The sequence below is a fragment of the Herpailurus yagouaroundi genome, unplaced genomic scaffold (genome assembly GCF_014898765.1).
Source record: "Herpailurus yagouaroundi ecotype Mexico unplaced genomic scaffold, PumYag 193, whole genome shotgun sequence".
Lineage (NCBI taxonomy): Eukaryota > Metazoa > Chordata > Mammalia > Carnivora > Felidae > Herpailurus > Herpailurus yagouaroundi.
In genome coordinates, this window is record NW_024412424.1 from 4,968,851 (window position 1) to 4,987,967 (window position 19,117).

At 52.3% G+C, this 19,117-nt stretch overlaps 1 protein-coding gene across 1 annotated transcript in view; it reads right to left on the reverse strand.

The window, feature by feature from the left end:
* The window catches only part of LTF (lactotransferrin), a 32,226-nt gene extending 14,826 nt beyond the window's left edge, over positions 1-17,400 (reverse strand). The window contains exons 1-10 of the mRNA XM_040445131.1: positions 17,303-17,400; positions 11,329-11,492; positions 9,383-9,491; positions 8,890-9,072; positions 8,396-8,543; positions 7,423-7,478; positions 3,924-4,102; positions 3,283-3,457; positions 2,309-2,463; positions 703-793 (exon numbers count right to left, since the gene is read on the reverse strand). Coding sequence (XP_040301065.1) covers positions 703-793; positions 2,309-2,463; positions 3,283-3,457; positions 3,924-4,102; positions 7,423-7,478; positions 8,396-8,543; positions 8,890-9,072; positions 9,383-9,491; positions 11,329-11,492; positions 17,303-17,345 — 1,303 coding nt within the window. The 5' untranslated portion in view covers positions 17,346-17,400. The remainder of the gene's footprint in view (positions 1-702; positions 794-2,308; positions 2,464-3,282; positions 3,458-3,923; positions 4,103-7,422; positions 7,479-8,395; positions 8,544-8,889; positions 9,073-9,382; positions 9,492-11,328; positions 11,493-17,302) is intronic.
* Between the last annotated feature and the right edge of the window lie 1,717 nt (positions 17,401-19,117).

The window sequence follows — 19,117 nt, forward strand, 5'->3', positions numbered from 1 at the left end:
GTCTCGCACGGAAGGTTTAAAAACAGGCAGATATTGGGGCGCCTGGGCGGCTCAGTCGGTTAAGCGTCCGACTTTGGCTCAGGTCATGATCTCACAGCTCGTGAGTTCGAGCCCCGCGACGGGCTCTGTGCTGACAGCCCAGACCCTGGAACCTGCTTCAGATTCTGTGTCTCCCTCTCTCTCTGCCCCTCCCCTGCTCACGCTCTGTCTCCATCTCTCTCAAAAAATGAATAAAAATTTTAAAAAAAATTTTTTTTAAACAGGCAGAATTGATCTGTGCCGTTTGAAGTCAGGGGTTACTGCCCTCGCTTGAGTAGGGCGGCTGGTGGCAGGAGGGCGCCGGGGGCCATCCGGAACTTGCCGTGATCGGGGCACTAGGGCATGGGGACCCACCAGTTTGTGACACGTCACTGAGTTGCACTTACGGGCACTTTTCTGTATGTATATTGTACTTGACCAAAATCCTGTTTTACATGAAGAAGAGGAAACCAATCTGTGCTTTGTCACTTCTCAACACACAGGCCGTGTGGGTAAAGGCCCTTTTCAACTATTCTTGCTCCCCCTCCCCGATTCTCCTGTTTGAATGCATCCGTCCATCTCAGCATCTGCCCCTGGACCCACCAAGTGAGGTTACTGCTCCCATGGGCCAGACGGAAGAAACCAGAGAGGACACCCCCGCCCCCCCCCCCAACACCGACTTACTTTGGTTCTCTGCCAGGACAGGCACCAAACCACACTTGCCCGCAACATAGATCAGTCCTCCATCCAGGCTCAGGGCGTCGGCTTCTCCTTTCTGTAAAACCAAAGCAAATCGTCGGCACCATACAGAAGGGCGCTTTCCCGTCTCGTCTATTTCTAGGCTGTCTGAGAGAATGGCTTTAGGTCAGGGAACGTCAGGTGCTCCGACGAGGTAGCAGAAAGAGACAGGGCCTGTTTGAACTGAGCACCCAAGGACACTTGGCACACTCTCGATTATCAGCCCCGCGCACCCTTCGTGCGGTCGCTCCCAATGGACAGACCAGGCACAGGTTGCATTGACCCTCTGTCCCCCAGACGCTCTTGGGACGCCCTCCTGGACCAGCCTCACTCAGTGAGGAGACGGATCGAACAAGCCGCCTTGTCTGGTCTCAGCCCCTTGGCGTTACGCTCAAGTTCGACAAAGAAGTTGTTCAACCGATGAGCAGAAACGACTGAGCTGCCTCGCCAGGGGAATGAACGCACCCGCACCCCAACATTCGAGTATGGATTCATCAAGACTGCAAACTCGCTCTTCGGCTCAGTAATAATTTTCTTACAACTCTATTAAAAAAAAATTAAAAAAAAAAAAGCTGGAGGGGCACCTGGGTGGTTCAGTCAGTTAAGCGTCCGACTTCACCTCAGGTCACGATCCCACATGAGTTTGTAAGTTCGAGCCCCACATCGGGCTCTGTGCTGCCAACTCAGAGCCTGCTTTGGATTCTATGTTTCCCTCTTTCTCTGAGCCTTCCCCACTCTCTCTCTCTCAAAAATAAATAAACGTTAAAAATTTTTAAAAAGAAACTGGAGGGGCACCTGGGTGGCTCAGCCGGTGAAGCCTCTGACTCTTGATCTCGGCTCAAGTCATGATGATTTCACCAGTTTGAGCGTTCGAGCCCCACATCAGGCTCTGTGCTGACAGTGTGGAGCCTGCTTGGGATTCTCTCTCCCTCTTTCTCTGCCCCTCCCCCACTTGCACACACACACACACACACTCTCTCTCTCTCTCTCTCTCTCTCTCTCTCTCTCAAAATAAATAAACCTTACAAAAATTTTTAAAAACTGGAGATATGAAGATATGGATGAAAATTTCTATTCAGGGATGCAGCACGGGGGGCAGGGTGGGGGGTCTAATGGTAATAACAAAATAACGGGCCAAAGCAGAATAGGTTCGTGGCTGAACAGCCACAGCCACGGGAAAGACATCCTCAAATCATTTTTCAGTGTTTTCAGGGAATGGATATTCACGTGGGAGAATGGCCACGATGTACCGTTAAGTGGCAAGGACTCAAAACCAACCGAACTGGCACGATCCAGGCCGGTTGCGGGCACGCGCACACGTGTCCGGAGAAATCCGGGGCTAGGAAATTATCAAGACTAGCCGTGGTGTATCTCTGCTGTTTGTTTTTCTACGAGCTACCTTTCTATGTCCTCCCAGCGCCCTGCAACAATCACGACTGTTCCTCGAAGCAGGGGAGTGGAAAGGCCACAAGCATTCTGGGCCTGTGCCCCGCCTGCACGGTGTCTCCCGGTTCCGATCGCCCCCCACCCCCGGCGGAGCCCGCGCCCCTACCAGGACCAGGGCGATGCAGTCCTCGCCGGTGGGCGCTGAGACACAGGTCACGTTCCTGAGGCTCGCCTGACTCCACTGCTGGCACTTGCCCTCCTCCTCTTTGCCCACCGCGCACCAAGCGACGCGCGTGCGCCTCTCCGCCACTTCCGCAGCCGCTGCGCACAGGGACACAGCGGTCGGTCGTGGGGCCCAGAGCCTGGCGGGGACACCCAGGCGCCGCCCACCGCCCGGAAGCCCTGCGCTCGCTGCCCCCTGCCCGCTGCCCCCTGCCGCTCTCCCCCTCCGCTCTCAGGGGCCCAACCCCTTCGCCAGGCGCGCGTAACCCCGGGCCTCCTATTTCGGTTCCTTTGGAGGCTTCCCTGGCTTCTAACCCACCCTTCAAGCCTTAGTGCGGTGACTTGCCTAGTATCGGGGTCCCACGGGATTAAAGCTCCAGGACACAGACAGCGGCAGCCCCAAGAGATGGCCTAGGGGACTGACCTCCCCTCAGTCAGGCACCACCATTAACTGCATCGCAGTGTCCTCGCTCAGGCTGACTCCATCTCAGCCCCCCAGGAGAGGAGGAGCCATGGCTGAGCTGGCCCCCTGTGGTATCCCGGCCAAGTCCAGGGCCCCAGTCCAGAGCTGTGTTCACCAAGCTTCCAGATTCATCCCAGGAGGGGCCCTGGCTCTCTCGGTTCATGTGTGTGGTTCTTACTTCATAGGGAGGCAAGTTGATTGTTCTGTCCAGGCCGGGGAGCCGGGGACATACAACCACATTAACTGGGTGTCTGTCACATTAGTCCGGAGACTCTCCCGCCTGTTAAAATGCCCTGGCTTGCTTCACAGCACACTGGCATCTGCCTCGAATGGACAAGGGCCGCTCCAGAGCAGAGCTCTGCTGCCGGAGAAGGGAGAGTACTTTCTGGAAGGCCTGCCCCTTGGCTTAGCACCCCCACCAGCCTGCCCGCAGGGCCTGCCCGGGCCTCACTCACTTTCCCTCAGGCCCTGGGTGGCAGTGAGGTAGTTGAAGCCAAGGTACAGCCCAGAATCGACCTTCGCGGGGACCCTCAAAAACCCAAGGGCAGAGTCTTTGAACAGCAGATCCTTCTCATCCTTAGGGGAGCCAAAGAGCTGGAACGCAGGTGACTTGTCTTTTCCAAACTTTTCCTAATTAAGGAAAAATGGAATTACAGCGTCAGTGGGAAATAGACAGGAAAGAAAAGCACAATGTTGAACCACAGCGCCCGGAGCTTGGGGATGATTCTGAGCGTCGGGGACCTTGGTTCACTTCCTCGTGTGGAGGGACTGGCCCCGTGGCTCATTCAGCTGTGGCTTCAAGAGTCGCTAGGGCCCAGGCACCTTAGAGTCCTGAGAATACTGCCTCATCGTCCCCCTGTTGCTGTTCCAGCCCCTGAGACACCGTTCATCAGTAATGCTGGAGAGACCTCTATGGTTTCTGCTGTCCAGAGCATTGAATCTGTTAGCCTTTGTGCAGAGAGGCCGCAGAAAGACTTGTAGAGCAGCAGGACATTCGGGAAGGAAGCTCCCCACGGCAAATCCAGGCAGGTGGGGAGGGCCTCGGGAGCCGGGGGGGAGGGGTGGGGGGTGGGAGAGGGGTGGAGGAGGTGGACACCTGCGCCTTGTTGAGAAGCTCCCAGATCAAGTCCTCCTTGCCGTCCACACTTCGGGCCACAACAGCGTGAGAAGGGATCCGGGCCAGGTGACACTCCCTGAACGCGTCCACTGGCTTCCGAGTGTTGTTTAGGCAGAGCAGCTCGTACTTGTCCTGGTCGGCCTTGTCTGGCAGGCTCTCTGGAGGAAAGGTGGAGGTGGAGGGGAGCCCGGATGAGCCCACTGTAGGCATTAACCGTGAGCTGGAGCTCCCCTCCTTCCACATCGTGAGCTAGAGGAGACATCATAGGTACTCTACAAAACTGGGCGAGGTGGGGAGGGGGGGTCGGAAAGGCAGTGGATTGCTCCGGAACACTCAAAAAAAGTAAAGATAGTAACCAGAAAGCCTTGGGGGCTAGCCCAGTGCTCCTCTGGATCATACAGGCCGCTCTGGGATTGATGCACCTTCTGCCTGGCCGGCCAAGGAGGCTGAACCAGACCCCATCTGTTTCCATGGCAACCCCTCCTAGAAAAGGGTCCCAGGGTAGAGGCAATCCCAGCGCACCAGCCAGGGGGCGCTGCCTTACCCACCTCTCTAGAAAGAATAAAAAGTCACAAACATTTTTAAGGCAGGATGTACAGTTGAATCACTTCCCAACGTGAGGTGTTATCAAAAGAAGGGGAAAGTCTGTTTTTGTGAGTGAGTTCAGCCCAATTTGGAACTGCCAATGTATCTCATATAAGAGCATGTAGAGTGACAATATGTAAAGTGACAGGAACCTGCCCAAGTCATTTTGGGAGATTCGTGCAACCTTGAGCTCAAAATCAGAGAGAGCAGTACAGGAGGGAAGAATTACAGGCCTATTTTCCTTATGAGCATACGTGCAAAAATCTCAAATATACATTAGCTAACTCAACCTAACAGAGTATTTTAAAAATAGATCAGGGTTAAGGTTTATCAGCTTATTTCATTAACAAAGAACGGTCAATCATCTAAAAAGCCAGAGTACTCCACGTCATTAATAAGCACCATGAGATAATCTTAACAGATGCAGAAAAAGCAGGTGTGTGCTCAACATCTAGTTGTGGTTGGGTTTTTTGTTTGTTTCAGGAAACTAGTAATATGGAGAATTTGGTAAAGTTCTTGAACCTGAGAAATGCCTTTCATCAAAATGGCTGCAGCAAAATCATACTAGCAGGAGAAAATGCAAGCATTCGCTTCAAAATCAGGAACAGAGCAAAAATGTCAGCTGTCATATTGCCAACACAGTGCCGGACGCAACTGACAAAAGAAACGAGATGGAACCACCGGAAGGAAGAAGGCAAACTCTATTTAAAGATGATGCGATCCACGGGGGTGCCTGGGTGGCTCCGTCTGTTGAGCGTCTGACTCTCAGGTCATGATCTCCGCTCAGGTCATGATCTCAATGGTTGTGAGACTGAGCTCCCCGCTGGGTGTGGAGGCTGCTTGGGATTCTCTCTCTCGCTCCCCCTGTGCCCTTCCCCGCCCCCCCGCCTCAAAAACTGAAAATTAAAAAATAAAGATGATGTGGTCATCTACATAGAAAAGCCAACAAAACCAAGGAAGAAGGAATAAAACCAATAACGGTATCCAGCAGGGTAGAACTTCCAAAACCAAGTATTATCCTCATTAGCAACAACCAAGCAGAAGCTAATATAGAATATCAGACTGTAATGGCAACCCGAACCATGAAAGAGCTAGTCACTAACCTCGCACAGTAAGACCAACAAAGAGAAACTTTGTAAGTTCCGTTAAAGGACCATAGAAGAGGTGTGATCAAAGGAGGAAGATTCATCGTGATCAGGGATTGGACAACTTGACATTAAATATAGTTCCCCACGGACCACTTTAAACTCAAAACAATTCTAATTAAAATTAAAGGATGACGTTTTTAGAAAGCCAGCAAAAGAATTCTACACTTTTCGTTGAACGAGATTTGAAAACGAACAGCCAAGGGTAGGGTGAGATCTCTCTCCACCAACCCACGTCGGGCTCTGCACTCCCATCGCAGGGCCTGCTTGGGATTCTCTCCCTCTCTCTCTGCCCCTCCCCTGCTCGCTCTCTCTCTGTCTCTTTCAAAATAAATAAACTAAAGAAAGAAGGCCTCTCCTTGAATCAACATCATGAAGAAACAGGCATGAAACTCAATAGGAAAATAGTCAAGATTAGAAAATGACTAGCAAATATATTGAGATGATCAATGTAAGCCTATCTCCGGAGGTCTCGGGTCAGTGGGGTGGGTCTGTCTCTGGTGGTCCTGGTAAGCATGTGTTCAGCCGGTGCACACCCAGCAGGGTGCATCAGCATGTGGTATTTCAGGAATCTTCTCCTGCACAACAGTAAGAGGACACACAGGAGAACGTGAGTCATGGAGCTGTTTGTGGTAGAGGGAAAGGCAAGGTGACCTAGGGTGACAGATAAGTAGAACCCGATGAGCGTTCCTCAGCTGTCAGAAACACTGAACTAGACATACAACACAGATAAATCTCCAAAACAAGACGCTGAATGGAAAATCCTGGCAGCAGCATGGTTTCTAATGCCGAAACTTTTGTGGTCTCAGAACCCAAAAACCTGTGTCGGGGACAGAGGCGGGGGTGTCTCTGAGGAAAAGAAAGCCAGTGGGTATTGGGGGATTTGGGGAAAACTGATGGCTTAAAATCTGAAACAAGGGGCCCCTGGGGGGCTCAGTCGGTTAAGCATCGGACTCTTGGTTTCGGTTCAGGTCATGATCTAGGTTTCGTAGGTTCGAGCCCCACTTCGGGCTCTGCTCTGGCAGCGGGGAGCCTGCTTGGGATTCTCTCTCTCTCCCTCTCTCTGCCCCCCCCATGCTGTCTCCATCTCTCAAAATAAATAAATAAACTTTTTAAAAAATGATAAAATAGGGCGCGTGGGTGGCTCAGTTGGTCTAGCGTCCAACTTTAGCTCAGGTCATGATCTCATGGTTTGTGGGTCCGAGCCCTTCGTCAGGCTCTGTGCTGACAGCTCAGACCCTGGAACCTGCTTGGGATTCTGTGTCTCCCTCTCTCTCTCTGCCCCTCCCCCACTCGTGCTCTGTCTCTCTCTCTCTCTCTCTCTCAAAAACAAATAGACAGTAAAACATTTATTTATTTTTTTTTAATTTTTTTTCAACGTTTTTATTTATTTTTGGGACAGAGAGAGACAGAGCATGAACGGGGGAGGGGCAGAGAGAGAGGGAGACACAGAATCGGAAACAGGCTCCAGGCTCTGAGCCATCAGCCCAGAGCCTGACGCGGGGCTCGAACTCACGGACCGCGAGATCCTGACCTGGCTGAAGTCGGACACTTAACCGACTGCGCCACCCAGGCGCCCCTAAAACATTTTTTTAAATAAAAGCGAAACAGGAAATGAGGCCTGCCCCGTAGAGAACCTTGATAATAGCGTGCCAAGAAGTGAAGAGTCCAATTTGCTCAATGCTCAGAATTATGGGAAAATAAAACCAAAGGAGGCTGTACCCCCTAGGTCTCCTCCCACTTCTTACCAAACACTGTAGTGTGCCTGACAAAAGCCACATCTCCACCTCCTTCATGCAGACACCTGTGAAATGAGAAAGTCGCAGAAGGGTCAGCACAGAGCCGGCTGTCCCCAGCCTCTTCCTCAGGCCTCCCCGGGGAGCAGGGCCCCGGGCTCCCCTCCTCTGAGGCTTTGGAGCGCACCTGTCTGGGAAGGCGGCCACCTCCAGGTAGATTGTGAGGAAGGACGGCTTAGGGGCTGGCCAGAGCGCCCCCCACCTCCTGCGTTAGGGCCTGAAAGGGCAAAACGGGTCTTTCTATATAAAAGGATCTGAAGCCTCTATATGCCTGAGTATGTGGTCCTTTCTCCCAGGACCGAGTGGGGAAATGTGCTGCGGCCAAGCGGGGAGGCCTCCGTCTGCAAAAATGCCTGAGCTCAGGAGGCAGATGTGGGGAGAGAAGCAGCATCTGCCTCAGCACGGGGCATGGGGGGAGGCAGGGGGGTGCAGGGGGCAGTCGGGCAGAGCTCGCTCTCTCCCGGCTGGAGGAGAAGCCCGCGCGCGCGCGCGCGGGGCAGACCACATCAGCCTGGACGCTCCAGCTGTCCTTCCGGGAGCGAGGGACTGGTTGTCTCAAGACAAGACCCCTTCAGTCCCTCTGTGGCTAGGGAGAGGGCGGAAGTCAGCAGGGAAACACAGGACATCCCAGTGCAAACAAAGCCACAGCCTCGTCTATGGGGACAAGGAATGACCCCTGTCGGGGTGACGGCTCACGAGGCTGGGGTAGAGGTAAAGGGCCCGTAGAGGGGGATGCGGAAGGGAGGGGGCTGGAGGGGCACGTGCACTAGGCAAAGCCAGTGCCCTCTTTGGACTCAGGAGAACGACACCTGCTCTGCGGTCCCTGCCGGCAGGCTGAGCTGTGACTGGGGCCAGAGAAAAGGCCTCCCGGCCTGAGGACACAGGGTGCTCAGGCCACTGGGGAGAAGAGGGCCTTCTCACTCACTTGAAGGCACCGGCGTAGCCAAAGTATGGTTCCTGGGAGGAGCAGGCACACTTGTTCTCCCCTGTCCCCGCACACAGGCTACACAGGTTGGGGTACTCTTTCCCATCCGCGCAGGGCACACAGCTGGCAGAGAAGAAGTTGGCCGCAGCTGTTGAACACAGAGAAATAGGCCACAGGGTGTGAGCCAGTCCGGCCGAAGCTCATCACACCTCCCAGGGACGGGCACGAACTGGGGAAGGGCTGGGGCGGGGGGGAGGGGGGTGGAGACAGAGCCCCTTCCTCCACCCCTGCGGGACAGCCTCTTAGGTGAGGCTGGGCGCTCAGAGCCGCACCTTGGCCGACAGCAGACTCAGCTGCCGCCTCCCAAAGGGCCGCTGGTGCGGTGGGCCCACTGGGGTTCATCCCACGTTTACAAAGTGGCCTGTGTGTGCAACCAGCATGGAGACCCCCCTCCCCCCGCCCAGAGACTGCCCACAGTCCTCCAGTCATCTTACCCTTCTCAAGGGGCTCGGGCGGCCCTGCCCAGTTTAAGAATGGACGAAGCAACCCCATAGGGATGTTCCAGCCGGCGGACCTGCCAAGGCCTGTGTGGCAGGACTTCCTGCCTTGTAGCTGGTTCAGCTGGAAGTTGGTTCCCTTCTTTGCTATGGCCACAGCATAATAGTGGATTTGTGGCTCTGCAAAGGGACAGAGAGAATTGAAAGCTCTTAGCCCAGACCAGAGGGAGAAAAACAGCCCAACGTGACCTTGCCCTGGTGGAAAAGGAAGCCATATGCTAGCTTTTCCTGGGACCTGCTCTGTTTCCCCAGGGAGCACACACGTGTCCTCCCCCAGCGGGTCAGCATCGGGCCCAAAGAGCCCAGGGACTCAGTTCCCTGCAAGTGGGATGCCGTCCGTGAGCCCACCTCTAGGTCTCATCCACTCTGCACAGAGCCCGGGGCCAAGGCCAGGGCCACCCCAGCTTCTGGGTCTCCAGGGAGAACTCACCCTCTTGGGTCCCATAGACCTCAGCCGCTACAGGTCGCAGTTTATTGGGGTCCAGGCCTGCCTTGTACACCAGACCACCATCAAGGGTCACAGCATCTGCCTCGTTCGCCTGAAAGCAAAGAGGCCAGGCCAGCTTCAGGAGAGAGCCCACCCCAACCCAGGCAACTGGATTTCAGGAGGTCAGAAAGATCTAGAAGGATCTTCAAAAGGGTCTCCTTTGGGGCATACTCACTCATGTTCGCTTGGTGGCACGAGTCAAAGTTCCCTCTTTTGAGGGCAGTAGCTTTAACTACGGACGTTGGCATATTGTCTCTTTCTTATAAGCGTCCCCGCCTGTATCGTCTCATGGTTCCTGCCCTTCACAGTCATTTATACTTACAGTTGTTTATTCTAGGGGCACCGGGGTGGCCCAGCCGGTTGAGTGTCCAACTCTTGATTTTGGCTCAGGTCATGATCAGAGTCATGGGATCGAGCCCCATATCAGGCTCCAAGCTGAACGTGGAGACTGCTTGGGATTCTCTCTCTCTCTCCTCTCCGCCCCTCTCCCTTGCTCATGCTCTCTCTCTCTCTCTCTCACATAAATAAATACAAGTAATAATAAATGAAGTTGTTTATTCTAGATGCTTTCTCTAGAAAGCCCTATATTGATTTAAGTTCTTTTTTATTGAATAGAAAATAAAACTATTCCGCTATCTTAAAATTATCATAATAAATCATGTTCATCCTTTTTAGCGTATTACTTCTCATATGTTTCCGTATGTCTTCTATTTGCAATCTGGTACAGATCATATGTCGTGGACTGCTTTCTTCGTCTAAAATGGCATGCATTGGGGCGCCTGGGTGGCGCAGTCGGTTAAGCGTCCGACTTCAGCCAGGTCACGATCTCGCGGTCCGGGAGTTCGAGCCCCGCGTCAGGCTCTGGGCTGATGGCTCGGAGCCTGGAGCCTGTTTCCGATTCTGTGTCTCCCTCTCTCTCTGCCCCTCCCCCGTTCATGCTCTGTCTCTCTCTGTCCCAAAAATAAATAAAACGTTGAAAAAAAAATTTTAAAAATAAAATGGCATGCATTTTCATACTTCTGCAGGGCCTTTATTGACTCCATAATATTTCATCATAATGTGGTTGTTCCATAGTTTGTCAAATAACCCCTCAGATGTTCAGCACTTTCTTTTTGCTATGAAATCTATGCTCTCATGGGTAGCTTTGTCCTCGTAGAATTTTTTCCTTCCGATGGCCTGTCACCTTGGGATAGGCAACTAAGCGTGGACTCGCTCAGACAGTGACCTTGTTTATCTTCGTGGCTCTGGCTGTTCTTGTTATTCCACTTTCCAGATTTGTAATGCCAATTTGGAAGGCCACCAACCAAGAAAATCAGTTTCACTATAAAATCACCAACAAGGTAGGCTTTCGTTTTATTTATAAAATCACCAGCAAGGGAGGATTCGTTTTATTGCCATTACTTTAGGAAATGCAAGTTCCGGGGCGCCTGGGTGGCTGAGTCCGTTAAGCGTTCAACTCCGTTTCGGCTCAGGTCATGATTTCACAGTTCAGGTGTTTGAGTCCCATGTTGGGCTCTGCAGCTGGCAGCGTGGAGCCTGCTTGGGATTCTCTCTCTCCCTCTCTCCTCTCTCTCTCTCTCTCTCTCCCCGTCTGCCCCTTCCCTGCTCGTGCTCCTCCCTGCCTCTGTCTCTCAAAATAAGTAAATAAACAAGAAAAAAAAGAAAAAAAAATTGTGTTGCAACCACAGTTTCCCCACACGTGGCGTCTCCGCTTTAGAATGTTAGTATCTGCTTTCCAAATAGTCTTGTGTCCTATGAGGAAGGAGCACTCCCAACCCATCGGTGCCCGCGAAGAAAAGCAGAAGAAGGGGGAAATACATTTTTTACTTTATTCCCTTCCCTTCCCTTCCATTCAATTTGGTTCCAACCAACACATGGTACTGACTTACCTTGATGGCCTGGATACATTCTTGGCGAGAGTTTTTCCTTGTGCAGAAGACATTGGGGCCACCCACTTCTCTCATATTCTGTTGGAATTTGGTGCATTTTGCTTCCTCTGCTTGTGATATGGTGCACCACCGAACGCTTCTCCCAGGGGTGCCCAGACACAGTCCTGGGAGAAAGAGTAAGGGTTCAACCACTGCCCATGGGAGAGGCCACCTCACCCCCTGCCAGACTTATCCAGACTCCTTCATCTCTCTGCTCCTCCTCCTTCTGCCCCATTTGGCCACTAAGTCAGGCCGATCTCCTCAAGTGGAAGTGTCTTGACTGTCTAACAAGCGTTCTCTGCGGCCAGAGGGCTCTGATTCTCCGCAAATTCAAGGAGACAGTCAGAGACTCTGGGTTATCTTCCTTCCTGTAACTGACACATTTCCTACCTCTAAGAACTGGTGATGCTCCTTTGCCTCAGTTGGTGGAGCTTTGTCCCGCTTGAAGCTGGGAGGTAGGCAGGAAAGGGATTCTTGCTCCTGTTCTGTTAATGTGGAATCTGGCTTTTGAGGAGGCTGAGGGACTGACGGCTCAACAGTGGCAAAATCTAGCCAAGAATCCAGGTGTCCCTAGACGGTTGCAACTGCAAGAACCGCCCCCCACTGATGCCGAGGCAACTTAACCGCACCGGACTCCTTGTCAGTAGCTATACCGAGTGGTGTACCAAATGGGTCAATGTGCCCGAGTTACCACCATTCGCCTCTGTATCAGAAAGACTGGCTCTCCTACCTTGCTGATAGGATCGATGCAATTAGGAAGGAGCCTGGACCAGATTTGCTCACAGCTCTTAACCAACACATGGTTGCCTGATAAATGGCATCTATGAAAAACTTACAGTTTTTCACCATTAAGTTAAAACGGTGAAAGACTGAAGGCTTGCCCCCGGAAGATCAAGTCTCCACTGTCAGGTTTCCTGTTCAACAAAATACTGGAGATTCTAGCCACAATAATAAGAAAAAGCAATAGAAGTCATCCAGACCAGAAAGGAAGGAGTAAAACTGTCTTTATTTGCAGATGACGCGATCCTCTAGAAAATCCTAAGGAGTGCACAGAATGCTATTAGAACGAATACACAAATATAACAAGGTCACGGGATTCAAGGTCAATATACAAAGAGCAATTATATTTTTGCAGATAAGCCTTGGATGCTCCAAAAATAAAATTAAGAAAATAATTCTATTCATAATAACATCAAAAAGAGTTAAATACTTAGGGAAATATTTAACCAAAAAATACAAAACTTACGCTGAAAATTAAAACTTTGCTGAGAGAAATTAAAGATCTAAATAAATGGAGAAACATTTATGTGCACGCTTTATGAATTCAATATTGTTAGGATGGTAATTCTCCTTAAACTGAGATAGAGAATCAACACAAACCCTATCACAATTCCAGCAGGCTGGGAGGAGGGGGAGGTTTGCAAAAGTTGACAAGCAGATTCTATAATTTATATAAGATAAATAAATTGATGCAAAATAGCCAAAATAATTCTGTATAATTTACATTTACAATTTATTTTTGTATAATTTGTATATAATAGTCAAACAATTTTGAAAAAGAACAAACCTCGAGAAATTTTACTTCCTAATTTCAAAACATACTATAAAGCCAAAGTTATCAAAAGGGCGTGATATTAGCCTAAAGACAGACATATGGATCAATGAAATAGAATGCTTATATGTACATTCAATTGATTTTAGACAAAGGCACTAAGGCAATTCATTGGCAGAAGGGCAGTCTGTTAACAAAGGGTCCTAGCATAACATATATCCACATACAAAAACGATTAACTTAGAGCCCTACCTCACACCATACACAGAAATTAACTCAAAGTGGATCATAGAATTTAGTATAAGAGATAAAACAATTAAACTTTTAGAAGGAAACACAGGGAAAAACTTTGCAAGCTTGGGATGGGCAAAGTTTAATCAGCCATGACACCAACAGCACAGTCCATAAATGAAAAAACTTGATAAAGTGACCTCTCAAAAGCCAAAACTTCTGTGTTTCAAAAGTCAGTTAAGAAAATACAAACACAGAGGTGCCTGGGGCAGGGCTCAGTCAGTTGAAGCCACTTTGGGAAACAAATTGGCAGCTTCTCAAAATGTTAAACATTTTGACCCAGGAATTCCACTTCTAGATATGTACCCAAAAGAAATAAAAGCATATGTCTGCATAAAGACTCGTGTATGAATATTCACAGCAGCATTATTCAGAAAAGCCAAAAAGGGGAAACAGCCTGAAAGTCCAGCCACGGGTGAATGGCTAGACAAAATGCGGTGCATGCACACAACAGAGTATGATTTGGCAGTAAAAAGGAAAGAACCAGCAGTATGCACTACAACATGAATGAGCCTCATTCGCGCTAAATGGAAGAAACCAGACACACGACACCACCTGCTGTATGACTCCGCTTGTATGTGAAAGGTCCTAAAAGGCAGACTGATGAAACAGAACGTAACTAGCGGTTGGCCGGATGCTGGGGCGGGAACGGAGAGTAACTCTAAATGGACATGAAGAATCTTATCAGCGGGGCGGAAATGTACTAAAAAGATTTTACAGTGATGGTTGTGCCTCTTGGTAAAATTCCTAAAAATCATTGAATTGTACACTCGAAGTAGGTGAATCTCATGACATGCAAAATATAGCTCGATAAAGCTATCTCTCTCTCCCTCTCTCTCTCTCTCACACACACACACATGCACACACGTGATTGCAAAAGCCCCTTTCCCACTTGGATACGCTTTAGAGTGGAACATTCAGCCCTCTGCTACCTCCTGTTCATGAACCATCCCCTGCGCAGTCAGACCCGCCAAGGTATTTGAGGCTCCCTGGGAGGGTGAGGGGAGGAGGGCAGTGGCTCCCAGGCTGAGTCAGCGGAGGCTCAGGGGCATATGCTGCCACACTCCTTCCCCACTGACCGTCGTCCCAGGAAATCCCGAAGGATGTAATCGATCCCGAGGCCCTCAGGGAACTGTCCTGCCATACAAATATTAACCTGGTCCTATCCGGCCACTCGTGACCCAGTAGCATTTACTAGAAGTCTGTATACACAGCACCGTGTCTCATGTAAGCAGACGGGACAAGATCTCCCCTCCCATCTGGAGAGAAAAAAAAGTCAAAAAAGAGGAAGCTAAGGATGATGAACGCTCTAGAAGAGACAAATGCCAGACCAGAAGTGAGCTCCTGGGGACCAGGAATGACGGTGGTGGCGTTCCTGGAGGCGAGAACCATGGACCCATGTGCACACAGCTAATGCTGCAAGCATTTCACATCTTCTCTGGACATCGAATCTCCCAACTCTCTGAGTTCTGCTAATATCATTTCCAGGTGAGAAAATCGTGTCTTTAGCTAGTTACGTGGCTTGCCCGAGGTCCCACAGCTAATAAGCATTGGGTCTAGGATTTGAATCTACACAGTCAGACAGACCCCCGCCCTGTTCTTACCACAAGGCTAGCCAGTCTATTTAGGCTGGCTAGGTTAGAAACGGGCTGCAGTGGAGATGGGGCTAGTAAAGGATTTGGGGCCGGAGCGTGGAAAGCCCTCCAAGCTGGTCAGAGGATGTCTGGTTCCAGAGGGAGTAGAGCTCGCTCATGAAGAGAGTAGAGATAAGGGCTCTGCCTAGAATGGGGGAGGGAGTGGACTGAAAGCCGGGAACCAAGCAGAAAAGCCCTGGGAATGGAGAAGGGGCAGGAATAGGGAGCTGGCGTCAGAAATTAGCTCGGTGACGGATGGGATCTGGGGGTGAAGAGGGAGAGCCAAACAGAAGGGCATGCTTCAAGGTGGGGGGAGGGCACGAACAGCAGCAGGAATGGGGAACCCACGGGTAGAGCTCATTTCTCCCTTGGCTGAACTAGGAGACTAAAGGGCCACCGAGGGGTTTTCCAAGATCCACAGTCCCAGCCCCCCAAACACCAGGGACACCAAGTGCACCACAAGCTCATCCCCCGCCCCCCAAGAGCTCTCACCAGCCGGCTCTGAAGCCACACATCCCCCCCCCCCTCAAGATGATATGTTCCCCAAAGCAGGTGTAGGGCTGGCCCTTCCTGTATCCCCAACCTAGCATCTGAACTATCTGCCCCTCAGACGCTGCCCCCATGAGCCTGGATGGAAACTTCTTGAAAGTCGGCATCCTGTGATTGCTTCCATGCAGACATGCGGTGTTCTGACCTCAAAGGGCAGGGGCTGGGATGGAGCTACCCTTCTCCGCCCAGCCAGCCTCTGCCAGCCAGCACAGCCATGGGGGCAGGGCAGGAATCCCCCAGGACAGGTGACAGGGTTTCAGTGACACTTTAGGATGCTAGCCACCATTCTAATGACTGTAGGACTTAAACTGCAGATTCAGCAGGGGGGAGGGGGTGAAGGGAGGGGGCGAGGCAACCAAAGATTCAAGTGAAAGTGGAACCCAAGGGTGCAACTCTGAGCCAGGATCTGTGGCTGCGACCTGTGACCACATCCAGGAAAGCAAGGTTTCCTGCTTCTCGATCTCTCCCAAGCAGCCCCAACCCTGTGCTGTGCTACCCAGCAAGCCCCAGGTCAGGGAGCAGAAGGGAAGTTGGCCTTGGCAGACCCGATCCTGCCTCAGAGAAGACAGGGATGACAATACCATAGGAAGGAACTTGGAGAAGGGGACCAGAGGTGGGGACAGAGATGGCTTCACAGTCCCTAGGTTTGGGGGCATAAGGTCACTGTGCGCTCTATTAGTCTTTTCCACCCAGGGAGCACCCAGCTCAAAGGAGGCTGACCTGGGCTGGCAGGGGCCTGGGAATTGGGAGACGCCTGTCCTTCGCCCCCGACCCCCCACTTACTGCCCAGGCACTCATGCCCCTCACAGCCCCGCCCTCACACATCTACATCACTAATGTCTACGACTGGTGAGTGTCCTCTGTACACCCCCAGAAATTGTTTCGAATAATTCTAGTCTGGGCGCATTGAAACCCAGAAATCAGGGCGAGGGGGGTGCCCCTGGGTGGCTCAGTCAGTTAAGCATCAGACTCCTGATTTCGGCTCAGGTGATGATCTCACGTTTTGTGAGTTCGAGCCCTCCGTCGGGACCCCTGCTGGCAGTGCGGACGGAGCCTCCTTGGGATTCCCTCTCCCTCTCTCTCTCTGCCTCTCTCTCTTCTCTGCCCCTCCCCCACTCGTGCGCGCACTCTTTCTCTTTGAAAATAAATAAATAAGCTTTCAAAAGAGAACAGAAATCAATCATTTTTCCCTTAGACCCTCTGACAGTGGGGTCCGGTGACGGGGGGGGGGGGGGGCTGTCTGTGCCACCAGCGCTGCCCTTCCGGGGTGGGAAGCCTGTGCACCTTGGCCCACCGTTGAGCAGCGGGCAGCCGGCCTGCACCTCACAACTGTGTGGGCAGGTGGCCGGACTCGTTTTTTAACTGAAGAAACTGGGGCTCTGTCTTGCCCCTGTCGCACAGCCCTGCCGGCGCTGGCTTCTGACTCCCGTCTCCTGTGTGTCTTGGGCAAGTCGCTCATGCTCTCTGGGTCTCATTTTCCTCCCATGCAAAAAGCCTGCAACAGTCCTATGGCTACCAGAGGTCCTGCTGGGACGCAATGGGACAGGGTCCCAGAAGGCTCTTTGGGACGCACGCTTTGCGCACCTCTGGGAACTCCCGGATCCGCCTGGAGGAGCTCGGCTCTGGCTCCTCCCCAGGCAGGTGGGCGGGGCCCGGCCCCAAGACCCCCGCCCCTCACCCCCGCACCCCCGCAGCCTCCCACTCTGCAGGCTCTGGGCGCCCACCCGGCGGGGCGCAGGGACAGAGGGGCACCGATCCCGCGGGGCGCAGGGACACAGGAGCCCATCTCGTGCGACGCGGACACACGGGCGCCCACCCCGCAGGGCGCGGGGACACGCGCGCCCATCTCGCGGGTTATGGCGACCGCGGCGCCCACCCGGCGGGCGCACCCCCAAGTCCCTGCACTCACCAAGGGCCCCAAGGAACAGCAGCGCAGGAAAGACTAGCTTCATTCTGGGTTCGGGAGGCGACCAGCGAACGAAGGCTCTGCCACCTGAGCAGTCTCTGCACCCCTTTATCCAGGGCTGGGTGACCTCACGGGGTGTGGCCCGCCCTGTGGCCCAATAGGCACCCCCTGCCCTCCCCCGCTCAACCCCCAGCTAGTTCCTCAAGGCCAAGTGAGGGGGGGGCGGTGAGGGGGAACAGTGGCGGGTGGGGAGAAGGACCAGTGAGTGCCAAGCCGCTCAGAAAACCCAGCCTACAGCCCCTGCGCCGCCGGTCCCATCCGCCTACTGGGGTGGTCTTTCCCCTCTGTCAGTCTGCAAGCCCCTGGGGAGTCGCGGCCCCTGAGTCTGGTCTCAGCGCCTCCTAGACGGTTGGACACAGAGCCGGGATCCTAAGGGAAATATCTGTGGTCATCTGTGAACAGAACTGTGGGACTTGCCTAACCTTTAGCAGATGGGTCTAAAGCGCGGGGGAGCGGGTCAAGGCAGGGGGACCCCCCCTTCCCGGCACCCCGGCCAGCAGCCAGCCCACAACTCTGCAGAGGACCCAGCTGCTTGGGGTCAGCGGCCTGGGACAGCTAGCGGAGGTGACAGACGCTGCCCAGAGTCTGACCCCAGCTGCCCACCGGGTCTCTCCTGGCCCCACGGAGAACACAGTACAGCTCCCAGAAACCAGAGCCAACGGTCTCAGAGGAAGTGACCGCCACCCACTGCCCACCGGCTGCCCCCTTGGCCCCTCATTTGCCAGTGAGAAGGCTGTCCTAACTCTTGTTTTATTTTTGTTTTGTTTTGTGGCAGCATGAGGTAGGAGATGGGCACCTCATTTTTTATTTTATTGTTATTTTTATTTTTTTCGCTTAAATCCAAGTTAGTTAACATATAGGGCAGTAATGGTTTCAGGAGTAGAATTTAGTGATTCATCACTTACATACAACACCCAGTGCCCATCACAAGTACCCTTCTTAATACCCATCACCCATTTATTCCCCACCCACCCCTTCTCCAGCAACCCTGAGTTTGTTCTCTGCATTTAAGAGTCTCTTATGGTTTGCCTCCCTCTCTGTTTTCATCTTATTATCCTTCCCTTCTCCTATGGTCACCTGCTTTGTTGCTTAAATTCGACGGATGAGTGAAATCATGTATTTGTCTCTCTCTGACTGACTTATTTCCCTTAGCATAATACACTCTAGTTCCATCCACGTTGTTGCAAATGGCGGGATTTCATTCTTTTGGATCGCTGAGTAGTATTCTGTCATATATGGATACCGCATCTTTATCCATTCATCCGTCGATGGACATTTGGGCCCTTTCCACAGTTGGCTATTGTGGGAACCTCATTTTGATAAATCGCCCTTTTTGTCCTCATACATCAGCGGACCGTATTTCAGGAAGATGTTTTTAAAGTCTAAAGCTAGGATTCTGCTGAGAATGTATCTTGTAAAAATACACCCCCATGATGCACAGCGGCTCACATACAAGGGTCTCCGGGGCAGCACTGTGTGTCATTAACCAAATGGAAGCAAATTAAACGTCCGTGCCTGGGGGGGGGGGGGGGGGGTCACCGAGTGTGGCGCCATGCATGCCGTGGGACACGCCTGCAGCCTCAGAAAGTTCGGGCCATCCTGTACGTATCCATGTGAACTCGGCGCCCAGAGATATGAAGTGAAGAAGTAAGGCAGCAGGAGGGAGGGAGATCAGAGGCACCTGGACATTGGCTCTGGCCAGGTCCGTCTTGCCAATACATTAGTCTGGAATCTGCTCATCTGGGGAAGCTGCTTTGG